This window comes from Chanodichthys erythropterus, chromosome 13 (assembly GCF_024489055.1).
Source record: "Chanodichthys erythropterus isolate Z2021 chromosome 13, ASM2448905v1, whole genome shotgun sequence".
Classification (NCBI taxonomy): domain Eukaryota; kingdom Metazoa; phylum Chordata; class Actinopteri; order Cypriniformes; family Xenocyprididae; genus Chanodichthys; species Chanodichthys erythropterus.
Window position 1 is genome coordinate 21,695,473 of NC_090233.1, and position 16,377 is coordinate 21,711,849.

Genomic DNA, 16,377 nt, shown 5'->3' on the forward strand with positions numbered 1-16,377 from the left:
TATAGCAAATATTGATTCTTAGAAGTCGTAATACGCAAACAGCCCTGGGCAAAAAGTATGTATACGGCGTATGCGTGCGTATCGCCCCGACTACATGAAATCTGCCTGCATTTGACCGAAATTACAGAATCGTCAACCACCAGACTAGCACTGTGAATGTTTGGTTGTCGGTGCATGATGGGACACTATATGCCTTTTCCCAATAAATAGGCAAGAATAAACCTGGTGTCCTCAATGCAGTGGCATGCACAGACCTCCGCGAGGGCATGGGCTAAATCGCGTTCTAGGGGAGGAGAAATGGGAACGCGGGGGCACCGCGATGTTGAGACCTCGGATGGGACGGATTTTTCAGTCCCGAGCCCGCAGGATTCAGTCCCGCTCTTTTATGCAGCACTGTCTGTATAAAAACTCCGGCACTTTGAGAGGTGAGAGTGTTCTAACATAAACACCTGATTGTGTTGCGTCTCCATTGCGCAGAAATGGTACAGGTGCCGAATGAGCTTCAGCAGAACAACAGTGAATGGCGAACTATACGTCAATGTTTCTCAACTGGTGGGTTGCAAGACCGCGCACTTTTCAATCACGCGCAAATACGGCCTGCTGTATATTACTCACTATAAATAAAGCGCAAAAGAACGAGCATGCAACGTCGTAGTTCTGTCGTCAATTAAGTCATGAAATAACCAAAAAGGCGATTAAAACTGTGTTAAAACTGTGCATGTATGTAGCCCTATTTGATATATATATAGCCTATAGGCTATATTCGTCACATGTCTCTGGACTAAAATATTCTGCTATGTGAGATCACAATATAAGGCACAAGCCGATAGCCTGCCCTACACTCTAAAAAAAAAAAACAACCCAAGCCGGGTTAAATCAGGGAACAAACCCAGCAGGTTGGGTTAAAGGGCACCTATGCCCTCTTTCACATGTAATATAAGTCTCTGGTCTGGTCAAGTTTCAGCTTAAAATACCCCACAAATTTGCCCCTATTTGGGGGTGAGCAAAAACATGCCTTTTACTATATTGCTGGCTAAAAAAATAATTCCAAATTTGGTTGAAAAAAAATGTCTGGGTGAAAACGACCCAATCTCTAGTTTTGTCCATATTTAACCCAGCATTTTTAGAGTGTATTTTTTAATACAATAAATAAATGTGAGAACTGTGCATTTGTACTGGGAATTCAAAAGAGAACACATTTTTCCCTGTTTCCTACTGTTGCAATGATTTATTTTGACAATATAGAAAGTTAAACATTTAGTGTTTACTTTTTCGGTTAGTTTTTGAAACAGTCAAACTCAGAATTGAAGTTAATTGATTACATAAATTCAATGAAGGTTAAATAATCTTTGAACTACAGTTATCTGCATCACTCATCCATTAAGATGCAACAGTGGAGCACAAGCTATTAGGGGGTTTGAGAACCAGAGCAAGCTGACTGAACAAGTAAATGGTCAAATTCACCCAGCCTTCCATGATCTAATTAACTATCTCAATTACAATTAAGAACAAATTAACTGTATTCAGTTGTGTTGTAGGCACAGTCCAGTTCATTTTTTTTTTTTCTTAAAATAATGAAGATTTCTGTGCCACCCCAGACTGGTTGCTGGCCCCTGCCAGGCCACCCCTATTACCCCGTTTACACCAAGGCAGTTTGAGTGCTGGTTCGGAGCCAGAGCCTAGTTTCAAATCAGTTCTTTGTCTTTCGACACACAAAGCACCAGCTCCGAACCAGAAAAAGTGGTTCGTAAGTAGCCCAAAACGTTGCTGGGCTAGAAGTAAGAACCTTTTGCGTCAGGGGCTGGGGGCGGGGATACCGTGACCAACAAGAAACTTGTGACCGCCATTTTTGAAATAGCAGCTAATCGAGCTAATAGCAGCTCGATCGTAATCTCCGTCTATACAAATTACGGCTAGTGTTTGTATGCCGATGGAGGTTCGCAAAGCCGTGAGCATTAACAGTGGTGAAACATCCACGATTGTTGTTCGAGATGCATCGGAGCAGCGCGAACCGATTCGGCGGGTCCGCGGGAGCGTTTGTAGGCTATACGACTCCTTGTACTTTTGGATCGTTCTCGCGGACCTTTGATGTCATGCACCGATCGCTTTGCGAGAAGTCGATTCTCAAACGAGCCTGGTGTGTTTGTGTTTGGCGCTGCAGCGCTAGCTTTGCTGTGAAATATAAGACGTAGGCTATACAGTTTTTTTTTTTTTTTTTTTTTTTTTTTTTTGCAATATTATGAATAAAAATGTATTCGTTTTTAGATATTTTAAGTTCAAATATTTATATTTTGCGGGAGTCCCGCAACCCGCACACTAGTAACGTTAGTGTCTCACCGCCCGCGCCCATCAAATCTTGTCCCGCGCCGCACTCTGTTGCCTCCGTCCCACCAAGAGATTTATTGGAGGTTATTAATATTATTATTATCTCTCTTTATATATTGTATCATAACTGTTAATTTTGTATCCGTATCTTACTAAATAATATATAGCCTACAAAACACGATTTTTCCTTTTTTTTTTTTTTTTTTTAAAGTCTAGTTATTATCTTTATCACTTGGTGCCCCCCTATTGGCTGGTGCCCCAGCTCGCGGCAGGTCGCAGCGCCACTTCCGGTGGCATCGGCAGCCGGATTTCTTCTGGCAGCTGCCTGAGTTGGTGGCAGGCTGGCAGCTGACACGGTCTTTCTCTGAGTTTGTCGCTGTTAGAGATGTTCTCAGTGGCGTGCGGTGGTATTTTAAAATTATGATGCAAAGTTCCCACAATTGTAGGCTATTATTATTATTATTATTATTATTATTATTATTATTATTATTATTATACATTTTTATGTATCAGCTGCCAGAGTTTGTGCTAGCAGTCATGATCGTTTGTCGCCGTTTCTGGCTGCAAACTACACTGTTTTTTTTTTTTTTTTTTTAAATAAAAGATATGATGATGCATATTACATACCAGCAAGTAAATGGGACCAGAATATGATCCCAATAAAATAAATTGCATACGCATTTTCCCATAAAAGAACACACATAAGGAGTGCTCATCTGCCACGCGTGCAACACACACAAACATTTTTATTTAATGTAACGCTTTAGTTAATAACTAGTTGCGTGTATATTACTATATTAGCTGTTTATTAGTACTCATAAAGCACATAATGCCTTATTATGCGTGACCATATTCTACATCTTACCCTATACCTGAACAGTATAGAAGTTTATTGAGGCAAAAGTCAATAGTTAATTAATAGTGAGAATTAGACCCAAAACTAAAGTGATATATATATATATATATATATATATATATATATATATATATATATATATATATATATATATATATATATATATATATATATATATATATATATATATATATCCTCCGTCCCATCAAGAGATTTATTTATTTATTGGAGGCTATTATTATTAATATTATTATTATTTTGTACTTTTGCTATTTCGAGGCATTATGATTAGGCTGCTTTTTTATGATTATGTAAAGTATTAAATGTGAGCATCGTCTCTTTAGGAAGAAAAACGTCCTCTTTGCGTGTTAAAGTTGCAATAAACAAATTGCAATGCAAGTTACACAATGCAAACTGTATAATTGTGTCTCCTCTCCTATTTATTGTTACAAATTACCTGCACTGTACAAACTACACTAAATAACATACTTTTTCATGCAACCAAGGTTGGAAATCAGTCTGAAGTATCTGAACACTTAAGTCACCTCAATGAAATAGATAAATTTAATTGGGCTGCATGCGTTATACTTTGTACATTTCATAACTGGTGCTGCAATCGAGGCAAGTTGTAGCTTGATAAATAGATTTTCTAATACCGTGGGAGGTATAGGCAAAGTCCCCTTATTCTGTCGTCTTTATTGTAGTGATTTAGAAGGCGTTGGAAATACGCAAAACCGTTCGGAGAATAGCCTGCAGTAATGATTCCAGTTGAGGGGGGCGTGATCTGACAAACGTGGGCATGCTGAATTTTAAAAGCCGTTCTTCCTTATAAATCCTCACAACACCACGGTTATCTGCAGACGCTCGTTTGGACCAGAACCGCGAGGACGAGAAATTATTCGAAAACCAGCTGAGGTAGGCTATATGCATGCATTATTTATCATTAGCAAATCTCTTTCCTAAAGAGTTCTGCCAAATAGATACAAGAAGGTTGTCATAAATAGATTTGTTTTATACAGGCTATGTTAAATCCTAGTCAAACACCCTTCAGTCATTATTATCTTCTGACGCTCTCTGATGTGTTGATCATGCGACCTATGTAGGCTACAGGGCCGCTCCATGGCATAGGCTAAATAAACAGTTGCCTCTAGGGCGCTAAGCACGAGTTTTTTTCTCGAAAGAGAGCGCCCTCTTGTGACCATCGTTAAAATAATGTTAGAATATAATAAAATTGACATCAACGAAAAATCATAAGATTCGATAACATGTCATGTTGGACTAATTTAAACACTTTCTAATTATAATACATCATCATAACGCTGTAATTATGTATGGCACACGCTGTTAAAATAGTTTTGCCTTTTATGTGCTCTGAAAGTATCTTTGAAAAAAGAAAATTATCAGGGGCACAAGGCAGGAAGCGACGCAAAGAAGAAAAATAAGTAATACCCTCTGCATTGCTTTTTTTTTTTTTTTTTAAGAATCACAAGTTGCCCTTGATGTTAATGCAGTATTTTGATATAGCCTTTTTTTTTTTTTTTTAGAACATCTTAATAGACACTGTGGAACGTTTTGGCTTGAGTTAATTGCTTATTTCATTTGACTTTATTTTCTTCAAAATAAATGTAATTTATAATAAATTACATTTGTAATTTATTTTACAATTTATTTTACATTTTCATTTATTTTACATGTAATGTTTTAATTTCTGTTACATTACTGCTTGCTTTTAATTCACCAAAAAGTGCACTAAATGCCTTTTGAAAAAGACCTTGACTAGCACTATAATTCTAAGTTTAAAAATGCCATTTTCCACTGTATGCACAAAATGGAAATTAAATATGCTAATTAGATTAACGAGCTAGTTTGCTGGCTAGCATCTAAATTACATTATGTAGCCTTTATTTTGTTGCCTTCAGGCATGTTCATTTTTGAAACTGTTCTGTAATTCAGAAAACAATAGTTTTTGTGCACTTTTTTGTTGATTTTGATCTATTCTTCAGGTGACCATAAGTCAAATTTGTTTATGTTAATACTTTTCAGTATGTTATGTAGTAGGCTACTACGGAGCTACTAAAGGGACATGGTGAAGGGGAAAATATGAGAAGGGAGGAGAAATTATTTGTCAAAAGTTTTTGCTTTTTTTTTAAAAAAATATTTTGTTTCTGCTAAATAATAATTTGTACTATGACGAAATATAGGCTATATAAAAATATAGGCTATTAAATCTAATAATAATATATTTCTAGTTTAATTTTTGTTGTGCGTAGTGAATGTAGTTAGCCTACATAACTAATGTCTTTATTACATTTTGTAACTTCAGATGTTGCAGTCTATATTACCTGTTTGTCTATGAATGTTTCTTTATTAGTGAAAGACGCTTTCCAAAATGATAATCGAGGAGATCAGAACAGCGGTACTGACAGAGAAAAGTGGAAAGTGTGTGCGCGTTGAGCCAAAGCGCAAGCCCTCTTCATCCTATCAGCTGGTCTTGGAAAATCATCAGGGAGACAGCCCTAAAGGTTTGAACCTGTGCTGTTCCCGCTCAGAGTTTCATATAATTCTTTGCTTATCCGGTTTTCGGAAAAGCAGTGTATATATCTTGCTAACAAAAACTAAGTTCTAAATGTTTTTCTAGCATTCCCACTAAATTGAAAACAAACTTTTAAGGTACTTTGAAAGAACCTTGCCAGAACATTAGCCAAGGTTCTGAGACCGTTCCCTGATAGTTGACTAATTACACTGTATTCCTAATTCAAAGTTTATCAGTTATACTGACTGTGATGTGAATGGAGCAGGACATTACTGTGATTAATTTTGATCTTATCACAGTGATCACAGTTACTTCAGGATTTTTTTACTGTAATATTTTGATTTTTGAATGTAAAATGTAAAACTAAAAAAATGTTTAGGTCAATAATAACCTTAATAAGTTATTAACATATAATCAGAGGTGTACTTGAGTACTTGATCGCAGGTGTTTGATTTATTAGATGAGGAAATGACAGCAGCTGGTGATGAGGCTCAAACCAGCACATACAGTAGACTTTGACTATTTAATTTTACTTAACATCGTTTTATTTATCCGCTTTATCGACAAGACCGTTCTGACAGATATTGGTTTACTTATGGCCTTTCTGTGCACTTGAGCTTAACTGAGACTTTTGTAGATGTTTAAAAGGTTGTTGTGTCGACCTTGATTTATTGCAATATTGAGGTGTTCAGTTTAATTTTGATTTTAGAAAATAAACTTGATTTCTCATCTTACAAATCAGTTGTTTCTAATTGTCACTGTCATGTCTCAGGACTTGTGCATCTCTGAGCCTATATTCAGCATGAGTAAAATACTTTTAAGTACTGTTCAAATCAGATACTTTAAGACTTTTACTCAAGTTGTATTGGAATTGTAACTTGTAGTGGAGTCATTTTCAATGTAAGGTATCAGTACTTTTACTCAAGTATGGTTTTCAGGTACTCTTTACACCTCTTCATATAATAGTTAACAAATCAACAGTTCATGTGCATTCATATCTCTGTGACATTAATAAAAGAGTTGGTTATCTGAACTGAAGATCAGTGACAATAAACAAACATATATTTAGATGAGAAATAAAAACAAGTACCTAAATGTGACAAAAAAAACAACAACAGAAAACAGTAAAAAAAAAAAGAAAGAACAAAAAAAAAAAACAGAATTTGAAACAATGCATATCAACTTAGTAGTAGTGTAGATTATTTTTTAGTGTAGTGTTAATTTTTTTCACAATTGAACTTTGAAATAATTATGTGAAGCATACTTTTTGTTGATGTTTTCAGTGAAAATTACTATAGCCAATTAATGAAAATGTTTCCATAGTGACTTAATACTTAATATAATGCTAGAAATATGATTTGTCTTTTCTTTTTCAGTCACGGTGTATGATATTTCATGTAAAGAAAGAAAAGATGATGCAGAAATTAAATACATGGCGTTTTGTTTTGAGGATAAAGATAAAAATCAAATTTTTCCTGTTGCTGATGGTACAAAGGTCAAATTTGAGGTAAGGTCTCAGACACTCTCAGAGTTCTTTTTAGAATATTGTTAGACATGGTGTCAAATATTTCTTGTGATTTTGTTTTCTAGTTTCTGATTTTATAATTTGCTGGCTCTCACATGCACAGGTGGTCAAGAACCCAGAACCCAGTTCAATTAATAAGTTCATGGTAGAAAAATACTTATTTCAATGGGTAGAGAGTGGAACTAATGACTGGCGGAGCTTGAAATCAGTGGCTGAACCCAACATGTTCCTGTGTGTTGAAAAAGGAAGAGGAAAAGAAAAATTGACCATTAATTCAGTCGAGGAGCCAAGTTTTAAAATCGAAAAAGGTATTTTGTCAAATGATTGTAATTTCTATATATAATAGTATATGTTAAACTGCAGTGGTGTTCTGCATTTTAGCATGTTTAGCACAATACATTGTAAAATCTGCATAGCGAGATAATCATCCATCCATTGATTTTCTAATCTGCAGCAAAAACCATTTACAAGAGAACTCAAAACTCTTCTGGGTCAGACGAGACTCCTAAATCACAAAATCTACGTACCACCTCAAAAGGTACCTATCTTATATGTGTATGGCTTCACTTTTATACACAGCAGTGATATAAAAGGGGACTCTTTTCCCTTTATCACTGTATATAGTTTCAGATATCCAGATCAGAGGTGTGAAGAGCAGCAAAAATAACTCTATTACATGTCACCAATTCCAATATATGACATTAGTAAAAACAGTAGGCCTACTCAAGTATTTTATTTGTACTGAATGTAGGCTGAAAGATAGTCCTCAATACCCAAAATAAATGCCAGCAAAAAACAAGAAACAGTTGATTTGTGAAAGAGCAATCACATGTTTATTTTCTAAAATCAATATATCACCTCAAAATTGCAATAAATCAGGGTCGAGACAACAGCATCTACAAGAACTCAAGTCTCAGTGCCCAAAAAAAGGAATAAGTAAACCAATATCCTTTAAAAGGATCTCTTTTATATAACAGATAAATAAAATATTATTAAGTAAAATCAAGTATTCTAATCCTACTTTCACTGGACGCGCTTGATTTGGCTTCATCACCGGCTGCAGCCATGTCCTCATCTCATATATGAAACACCTGCAATTCATTACGCAATTGCATTACTCATTACAAATGTATTGGATTAAAGAGTACATAGATTTATTCAAAAATGTAGTCAAGTAGAGTAAAAGTTGCTAATATTTTTGATACTCAGTACATTTAGTAACTAATCACATTTACTCAAATATTTTACACCTCTGATCCAGATATGCTTTTAAAGTTGTGTGCGTACACTCATGTGCATTGCCTGACTTCCATTGTGCTTGACTGGGCCGTAGCCCATGGGTCCAGTAGGGGCCCCGCCTTTATCTTTTGTTTGATTTGTTCAGTTATGCCAGTCAGAAATTATTTGCCGCATTTTCGCTGTCGGGTCAGTGCGAGCGTGGGCTATAATCAAACAGCTTAAACTTGTATTTCACAAGTTCGCCTGCCCATTCAGTCTGAATGGTTAATGGTAAAACAAACTTGGCTTGCTGTCCTCGAAGGAGGCACAAACCTGAGGCTCGGCTCGAGCTCCGAGTTAAACCCCCCTATAACAGTACTGCATAGAGGGAGATTAAGAGCAATAGACAGGACTGAATGTTTAGGCTCCTCCCGAACCTACGTTTGGATACATTTATCATTATTTCACACAGAAGGGCACACATAGGGCCTATTGAATCGCATCTGCTCCAATTTATTTGTGATCACATGGCTACATTAAACAGCTTCATTAAGGGTACGTTTACACAACAATGATGTACTAAGAACGGAAACATTTTTTCGCAAATTCACAGAAATACCTTAATTCTGCCTTGACAAATAAGGTGGATAGACTAAACACGTAATGCACATGCATGCCGTCACCGTTTTCACAGTTTCATGTTTTTGCAGTTTACATGAAGATGACAACGGTATCGTTTCAAAAACTTGCAATTTGAAACACGTTTTCAAAAGTTTGCGTTTTCAGGCCACCGAAACGCATGTCGTTGTCGTGTAAATGAACGGCCAAAACGCATAAAAAGTTTTCCATTTCCCCTAAGGCTTTTAACCCAAAAGATCGCGCATTTAGAAAGATACTGACAAATTCTCATAATTATGTTCATGCCTCATTTATTTTACAGGGAGGGAATGATATTTCCACTAAATAATGTAATCTGAATAGTTTTGAATGCTCTCAATAATCTTGCGTAGCCAGTCCTTCAAGACTGACGCCAGAAGGTCTGGAATCGCAGCTTTCATTGGCCAATTGGACCACCCAAGAGGACGTTTGACTGACACGAAACGCAACCAGTCACAGTTCGTTTTGTTCTGAGTCATGTTTAGGGGCGTGGAAATGTAAAGTCGATGTCCCTACAATAACAGACTGGCGTGCATCTCGTTGTCACAGTTGTAAATACGTCGGCATTCTTCTTCCACAAGGGGGTTTGGCATCATGGCATTTATGTCCTGGTGGACCGTTAAAGAACGCGACACACACGTCTCCCGGACATCCTGTAGAATTCAACCAACCAGATGACGACTTTGAAAATCCTGAAGTGTTTCCATTCAAAGTTGCGAATTTAACTTTTTGCGCAAATTTGGGATATCGCATAAAACATTTGTGAATAAAGCACTGTTTCCATCGAATGAGTCGAATGTCACTTCCTGATAAACTGGCACTAAATATCACTAAGAAAAATGGAAGTTGCTGCATAGTGACGTTCTGCATTCTAACATGTTTAGCACAATATGTTGTAAAATCTGCATAGCAAGGTAATCATCCATAAATTGATTTTCTAATCTGTGCTAGATTTACAGGCATCTGGGATTCCAAGCGAATTCAAGTACGCGAGAATTCAATGCAACTGGTCTCCTAGGTCAGCCAAGACTCGAACCAGATATTCGACACTAATAAATCAACGTACTGCCTCAAAAGGTACCTATCTTTTATGTGTATGGCTTCACTTTTATTTTCACATTAATGTAGCCAACTTTTTCCTTTTGTGATTACCAATGTTTGTTCAGTCCAGCAAGTGTTCACCTTGAAATATGATATAAAGTATATTTTATAAAAATCAGTAGAATCAGTAAAAAAAAATAGCAGTTTTCATAGCAAAAACACATGTACTATGAACTGAAGGTGAATTATAGGCTACTAAAAGGCCTTTTACCTTCCAAAAAAGTATAAACTATCAATCAAAGGACAGAAGGCATGTAGAAGATTGTTTTTCAGCAAAGCTTTGATAATGTTGACAATTTAGAGGCCTTTGAAATTTGCGTATCAAATATGATCCAGAATTTAAAAAAATGAATTAAAGGGAATCTCTCTCACTGTTTTTCAGGAAAACCAAGAAAGAATAAGATGTCAATGAAGTGCTGTGTCTGAGAGCAAATGGAGTGATTCCTTTGTCGTTCTTTGATGCAGGGGCATTTTGTCCATTTCTTTGCATGCTTGCCTTTTTGTTGTGACCTAGAAATATTCCTGACATGCAGTATATAGGTGTAAACTCAGTTGCATTGTTAGTATAAAAATGCAACAGGCTCTATATAGTTTGACACATTAAGTATTTTTAGTTACACTCGATCATAATTACATGGCAATACATATAGGAACATAACCCTTTAATATCATTTCCTGTATTGCTTAAATCAAATGCATTTCTTACTGGTAATCAATTACTTAATTTCCTAAAATATTTTCCTATTCAGACCTTCGACTTCTGAGCACACTACTCATCATATTATTGCGTAAGGGTAACATGAAGATAAGGTACAAGACTGGATCCAATAGGGATTAATCCAGAAAAGATACAACTGCTCAGAATTAAATTACTATCAAGAACTACATTTCTTGTTAGAATTACAAACTATTCATACTATAAAATAGCATAGAAGAGTCATTACCCATATTTACTTCATGCACTTATTAGGTGCAGCTTTCCTTATGTAGTGGTAAGGGAGGGACTGCTGGATGATAAAATAATCTTATAACAGTCACACATTAGATTGCAAAGTACATGATAGTGCATATAGTAGTAACAGCGTGTAATCTATATGGTATGTAATTTGGGACGGAAAGAGGAGAGTCAGTAAAAAAAGAGCGACCACTTGTGATGAAGTGGTTGAACTGCAGACCCAGATGACATGTTGTGTAATGTCATTTGTTCAATTCTGCTCAACTATGAGGCATAGAAGATGAGCGTGTGTAAGATCAGCATTTGAGGATGACTTTTATCACTAATGTGCTTTGTACTAGTTGGTATATAGCCTATGTTACATCTGATATGTTTAGTTTTTCTAGTAGTGATCTGCACATGTATATTCTTGTATTTATTAACCATATGAAAGCCTAATAAATGTGAAATAACATATAATCAGCTTGCTATGCAAGCTTACCCTTCTTGTTGACCCTTTTGCCAAATATGAATTTTATATCTGCTGATGTATTTATTATTATATTTTGTATATTTACTTTTAAATTCACATTTTCAGTATTCTCAAGATAGATTTTTATATTGATGAACTCCCATAAGGCAAAAAAAAAAATAAAAGAAAAACAATTACAAATGGACTGACTGATGATCTTGTTCAAATGTTTCTAAGTGAAATATAAGCACAGCTAAATTCTGTATTATGCATTTACTAAATAATATATGCAATTGTAATGCAAAAATGCATAGTTTAAAATTAAGCATATCATCCTGGATAGTATAAGCATTATGGTGTTCATCTGATATTGCAATCTATTAATGTGCTGTTTTACTACCAAATAAGCATAATATTTATATAAAGCATTATATAAAGCACATAAGTGTCTTTGTCTTGTATGAATGACAATGAGAAAGTGAAAAAGCCTGTCATCTGCCCTTACACAAATCTCAAAAAACTGGACAAATGATATGGCTGTATTTTAGCAAATTTAGGGACAATTTTAGCTTGTTTCCGCATATATATCAGAACATACATGGCAACACGAAAGCTAAATATAGCACTGGAAACCCTGCAGTACACAGAAGAGCTTCTCTGTCATGAGTCACATCTCTCTGAAGCCCTCCTTTTTAAGCTCCTCCTCATCACACTCTTCAGTTTCTACATATTACTTTCCTCCAAATCTCAATCGCTGCTCATTATTCCGACTTTAGTGTAGTGTAGTCATTTTGACAGACACTTTTATCCTACATAACTTGTAAACATTACAAGGACTTACAGTTAAAGAAATGTTCCATGTTGATTACTAATAAAAATGACAAAAACACACAAAATTACTAAAACTTTAATTGAAAATATATAAAATACATTCAAATTGAAAATAATACTGGTTCTGGCATACATATTTAACACAAGAATAGACAGAAATAAGAATTTAAAACAAAGTAAGAGAAGACTTAGTTACAGAGGTGCACATTAGGTATATATGCACTTGTATAAATATATATATATATATATGTGTGTATTTACATAAGTATGTTTTTCTATGTATATTATTTGTAAGCTGTGGTAAATGCGTCTGCTTAATATAAAATGTAAAATCAAACATTAAAATGTATTAACATTATTTATTGTATTAATTGAGCCAATAATTCACAACACAAAACACATCTAATTTTTAAATGAGCACATATTTTGGTAATATTCAGTGGTGAAACAAAGATGTACAACTAGTAACCATGTCTGCTCTGCCTGGCATATAAGCTCTGCAAGGTGAATGGATATCTGTCAGGATTAGTGGATTGAAAGTGACTGTTCATGAAGCTCTCAGCACAATCTGAATGAACGACAGTCTGGCTGACAGCTGTTTGCATCTTATCTTCATCCATCTCAGGATGGCAGAGGATGTGAAATAATCTCCTAAATCACGGACACTCTGCCAGGCGTGCCACTGCATACCCTTGAACTGTCATCAGTGAAGCTTAGCACGTGTGTGTGTGTGTGTGTGTGTCTGTGAGTTATGAAATCACGTCAGATGAGGATCACTAGGTTTATCTCAGTATTGATGCAGCAGGACGTTATGGGATTGAGTAGGGATAGCTGTTCAACATTAGATGCCCACGCAGACACTGTATCAGTTTACAGATTTGGTCGTAAGATGCAGGAGTTGCTGCAATGGTGGTAACCTTTTTTTTTTCTTCTTTTTTTTTCAAAAAGCTTATAAGTGATTTGCCCTCTTGAAAATGGGGACATGCTGGAGGATCTCATACATGCAAACAACTGTGCACACTGTTAAAAAAAAAAAAAAAAAAGAACAATATACAATAATAATAATAAAAAAGGCAGCTGTGGTTAGGTAGCAACATTTTAGGTTTTATGTATTGAATTTAACACTAAACAACATATTTCATTAACTGATAAATTAATGCAATAAACATTCATTTACCAATATAAGATACAATACTAATTTTATTTCTATGGAACATTTAAAACAACTGCCATTGACCAAAGTGCTTTCCAGCATAATACAACAAAAGCAATTACATAGAGTCACACAAACAAAATTAAATCCTGTTCACTCTAATCAGTTCTAAAAGCCATAAGAAAATTTTTTTTTAAAAAAAGATACGACTTCAAACTAGACTTAAAGGCATCCACAGATGGGGAAGATTTAATGTGCATTGGAAGAGGGTTCCATAAGTGTGGAGCAGCCAAAGAGGTGGCCTTATCACCCTTTAATTTTAATAGCTTTAGGAATATGAAGAACCACCTGACTAGAAGTGTTACAGAACACAGACTCACAATGATGTAGAAATGAATATGAGAGTTTACTGATCGAGGCCGGTATGGCAAACAGGTACGTGAGTATGACAGTCAAAGCAGGAATGTAATAATGACAGAGATTACTGACAGTTTTTTGTCTTTGCAGGTGGTTGGAAGAGATAGTAGATGTGAGCAGCTGAGCACATACGATGGCGATGGTGGAGTGTGGAAGGAGTCCGGGGAATGAAGACACTGGAGACACAGATAAATCAGGGAGACGCTGGGGACATGGAGGATCAGGGAGACTCTGGAGACAATAGCATACGCTGAACAAGGAAAGTATTGACAGATAGCCTAAGTGAGTCCATATACTAACGAGACCAGACAATGTGCTAGGGTGAAGTGTGCATTTATGCTGCTGTGGCGATGAGGTGATGATGATCAGGTGCGGGTGATTGCTGAGTGTGAGCAGGTGAGCAGAAGGAGGAATGCTGGGAAATGGAGTTCGGGGAAGGTGAGACAGATGGTGACTGTGACAGTACTCCTCCCTCCCGCTAGGCGCGTTCCTTGCGCCGTTGATGGAGTGAGCAGGGAGGGAGGCCGGTTGTCCTGGGGTGCTTCTCAATTCTTATTTGTGCATCCTCGTTTCCTTTCCTTGCTTCCTTTCCTCGCGTCTTAGCTCCACCCCTCCAGGATGCGAGGGAAGGACGCAAGGAAAAGACGAGAGGACGGAGGAATTGAATCAAGTGAAATGATAAATCCTCGCTCCCTTTAGCGTCATTTCAAAGTGTCATCAGCTGCTCGAGGGATCTACCCACATGTTGTTAAAGTTTGGTTATTTAAAAAAATATAATAAATGTTAATAAAGCAAGATGCCTAGTTGAAATATATGAGATATAAAGTTTATTTAATCTGTAAAAGTAAAGCATACATTTAAATTATTGTGACAGATAAGAAGGGGGAGGAGAATTTATGCGTGCGTCAGATTACTCGATGAGAAAGACTTCCGCAAAGGATGCACCTGTGTATCCTCGCTCATAACTCCTCAGGAAAGCCTCCTCACTCCTCGTTCCTCGCCTCCTCGCGGTGCGATTAGAGAATTGAGATGTCCTTCAAGATGGCTGAGCTCGATTGTTTTCCGGGTCATAGGATGGAGGACGGAGGAGCGAGGAGACGAGGAGGGATATTGAGAAGCACCCCTGGAGTTTAGACAGGAGGGTGACGATGACGGTGCAGGCAGGTATGAAACCTCCAGGACGGAGCCGGCAACTCAGGTGACCAGGGCGGAGCCGGAAGTTCAGGGCACCATGGCGGTGTGGCCTCCATGGTCTTGGCCCGGACCCCAGGCTTGGCCACTACGGCCACAGGTACTGGAGCCATATTCAATTACAAGCTAAAACTATTCAGAGAGTTGTCATGATTGAACTAAGAATAAACATAATCGTTTAAATGAAAACTATCAGTTGTGAGGTGCCACACAGAGAATCATGCATATGTCAGTGTACAGTTTCTCACTGTAATTTTCACTTCCAAAAACTGTAAATTTTTGGAAATTCTCATTAGGTTTATTACAGCTTTTCTCACTGTATAGAGAAAGTAAACTACTGTTAACCAATTAACAGGTTTTTACCGTTGCATTTTTACAGGGTTTTACTGTAAAAAAATTATGATGAATGGCATCAGAAAGTATATATTCAGTCACATTCTACTGCATTCCATAGAAAGTCAAGGAGTATGTTTTTTGTTCTAATTCAAGAGTTTAACTTCACCTTTAAACTCTACACTGTGTATTTGGTCTTTATTTATTACAGCTTTATTTAACAATTGCATGTGAGATTAACGGGGTATTTGAAGAAAAATCTGAAAAGTGTCAAACTCGATTTCACAGAGTTTAGCTCCAACTTGAACTAAACACATGCACATGAACCAGAAGGCCTTCAGGATTACTTAAAGCTACATGGCAGGTGTTTTTGAGCAGGACTTTGCAGGACTGTAGCCCTTTAGGAGCTGAGATGTTAAATATATTGCCTGTCAACTAAGAAGCATTGATAATATATATATATTTATATACAAGTTATGAAATTCTTGATCACTTTTTTAATATTCTGTGCAATTCTGAGAAACCAGCCTTGAGCACATGACAGGGCTATTTACCATTTGAAATGTATATTGTTAAAATACAACTTCTTTCTTGAATATCTGAAACTCCTTATCAGGCACAGACAAGAATGCATTCTTCTTTGAAGCCAAAATGACCACATTTCATATAAAAAAATGCTAATGTGTAATATTTCTAATCTTGCATAGCCTGTTGCAACATTCGACTTGCTTTCCAGAATCAATCCATTCCCACGGGCACTGAAATCCACAGAGGCAGCATCTCTGAAATGTGCTCTCTGGTTTTCTTCATGGCACTAACTGTTCTGAAAAT

The 16,377-nt window shown here is 36.5% G+C and overlaps 1 protein-coding gene across 2 annotated transcripts; it reads left to right on the top strand.

Moving 5' to 3' along the window:
• Window positions 1-309: 309 nt before the first annotated feature.
• LOC137034770 (uncharacterized) lies at window positions 310-12,269 on the top strand. Of its 2 annotated transcripts, none has more exons than XM_067407945.1 (7): window positions 310-425; window positions 5,553-5,703; window positions 7,091-7,221; window positions 7,343-7,547; window positions 7,694-7,777; window positions 10,066-10,191; window positions 10,598-12,269. In XM_067407945.1, the coding sequence occupies exons 2-7, from the start codon at window positions 5,571-5,573 to the stop codon at window positions 10,639-10,641; spliced, it is 723 nt and encodes a 240-aa protein (XP_067264046.1). In that variant the 5' UTR covers window positions 310-425; window positions 5,553-5,570; the 3' UTR covers window positions 10,642-12,269. The 2 variants fall into 2 exon arrangements, with proteins under 2 accessions (XP_067264046.1, XP_067264045.1); XM_067407944.1 differs by lacking the exon at window positions 310-425 and adding an exon at window positions 4,022-4,096.
• The last annotated feature ends 4,108 nt before the right edge of the window (window positions 12,270-16,377 follow it).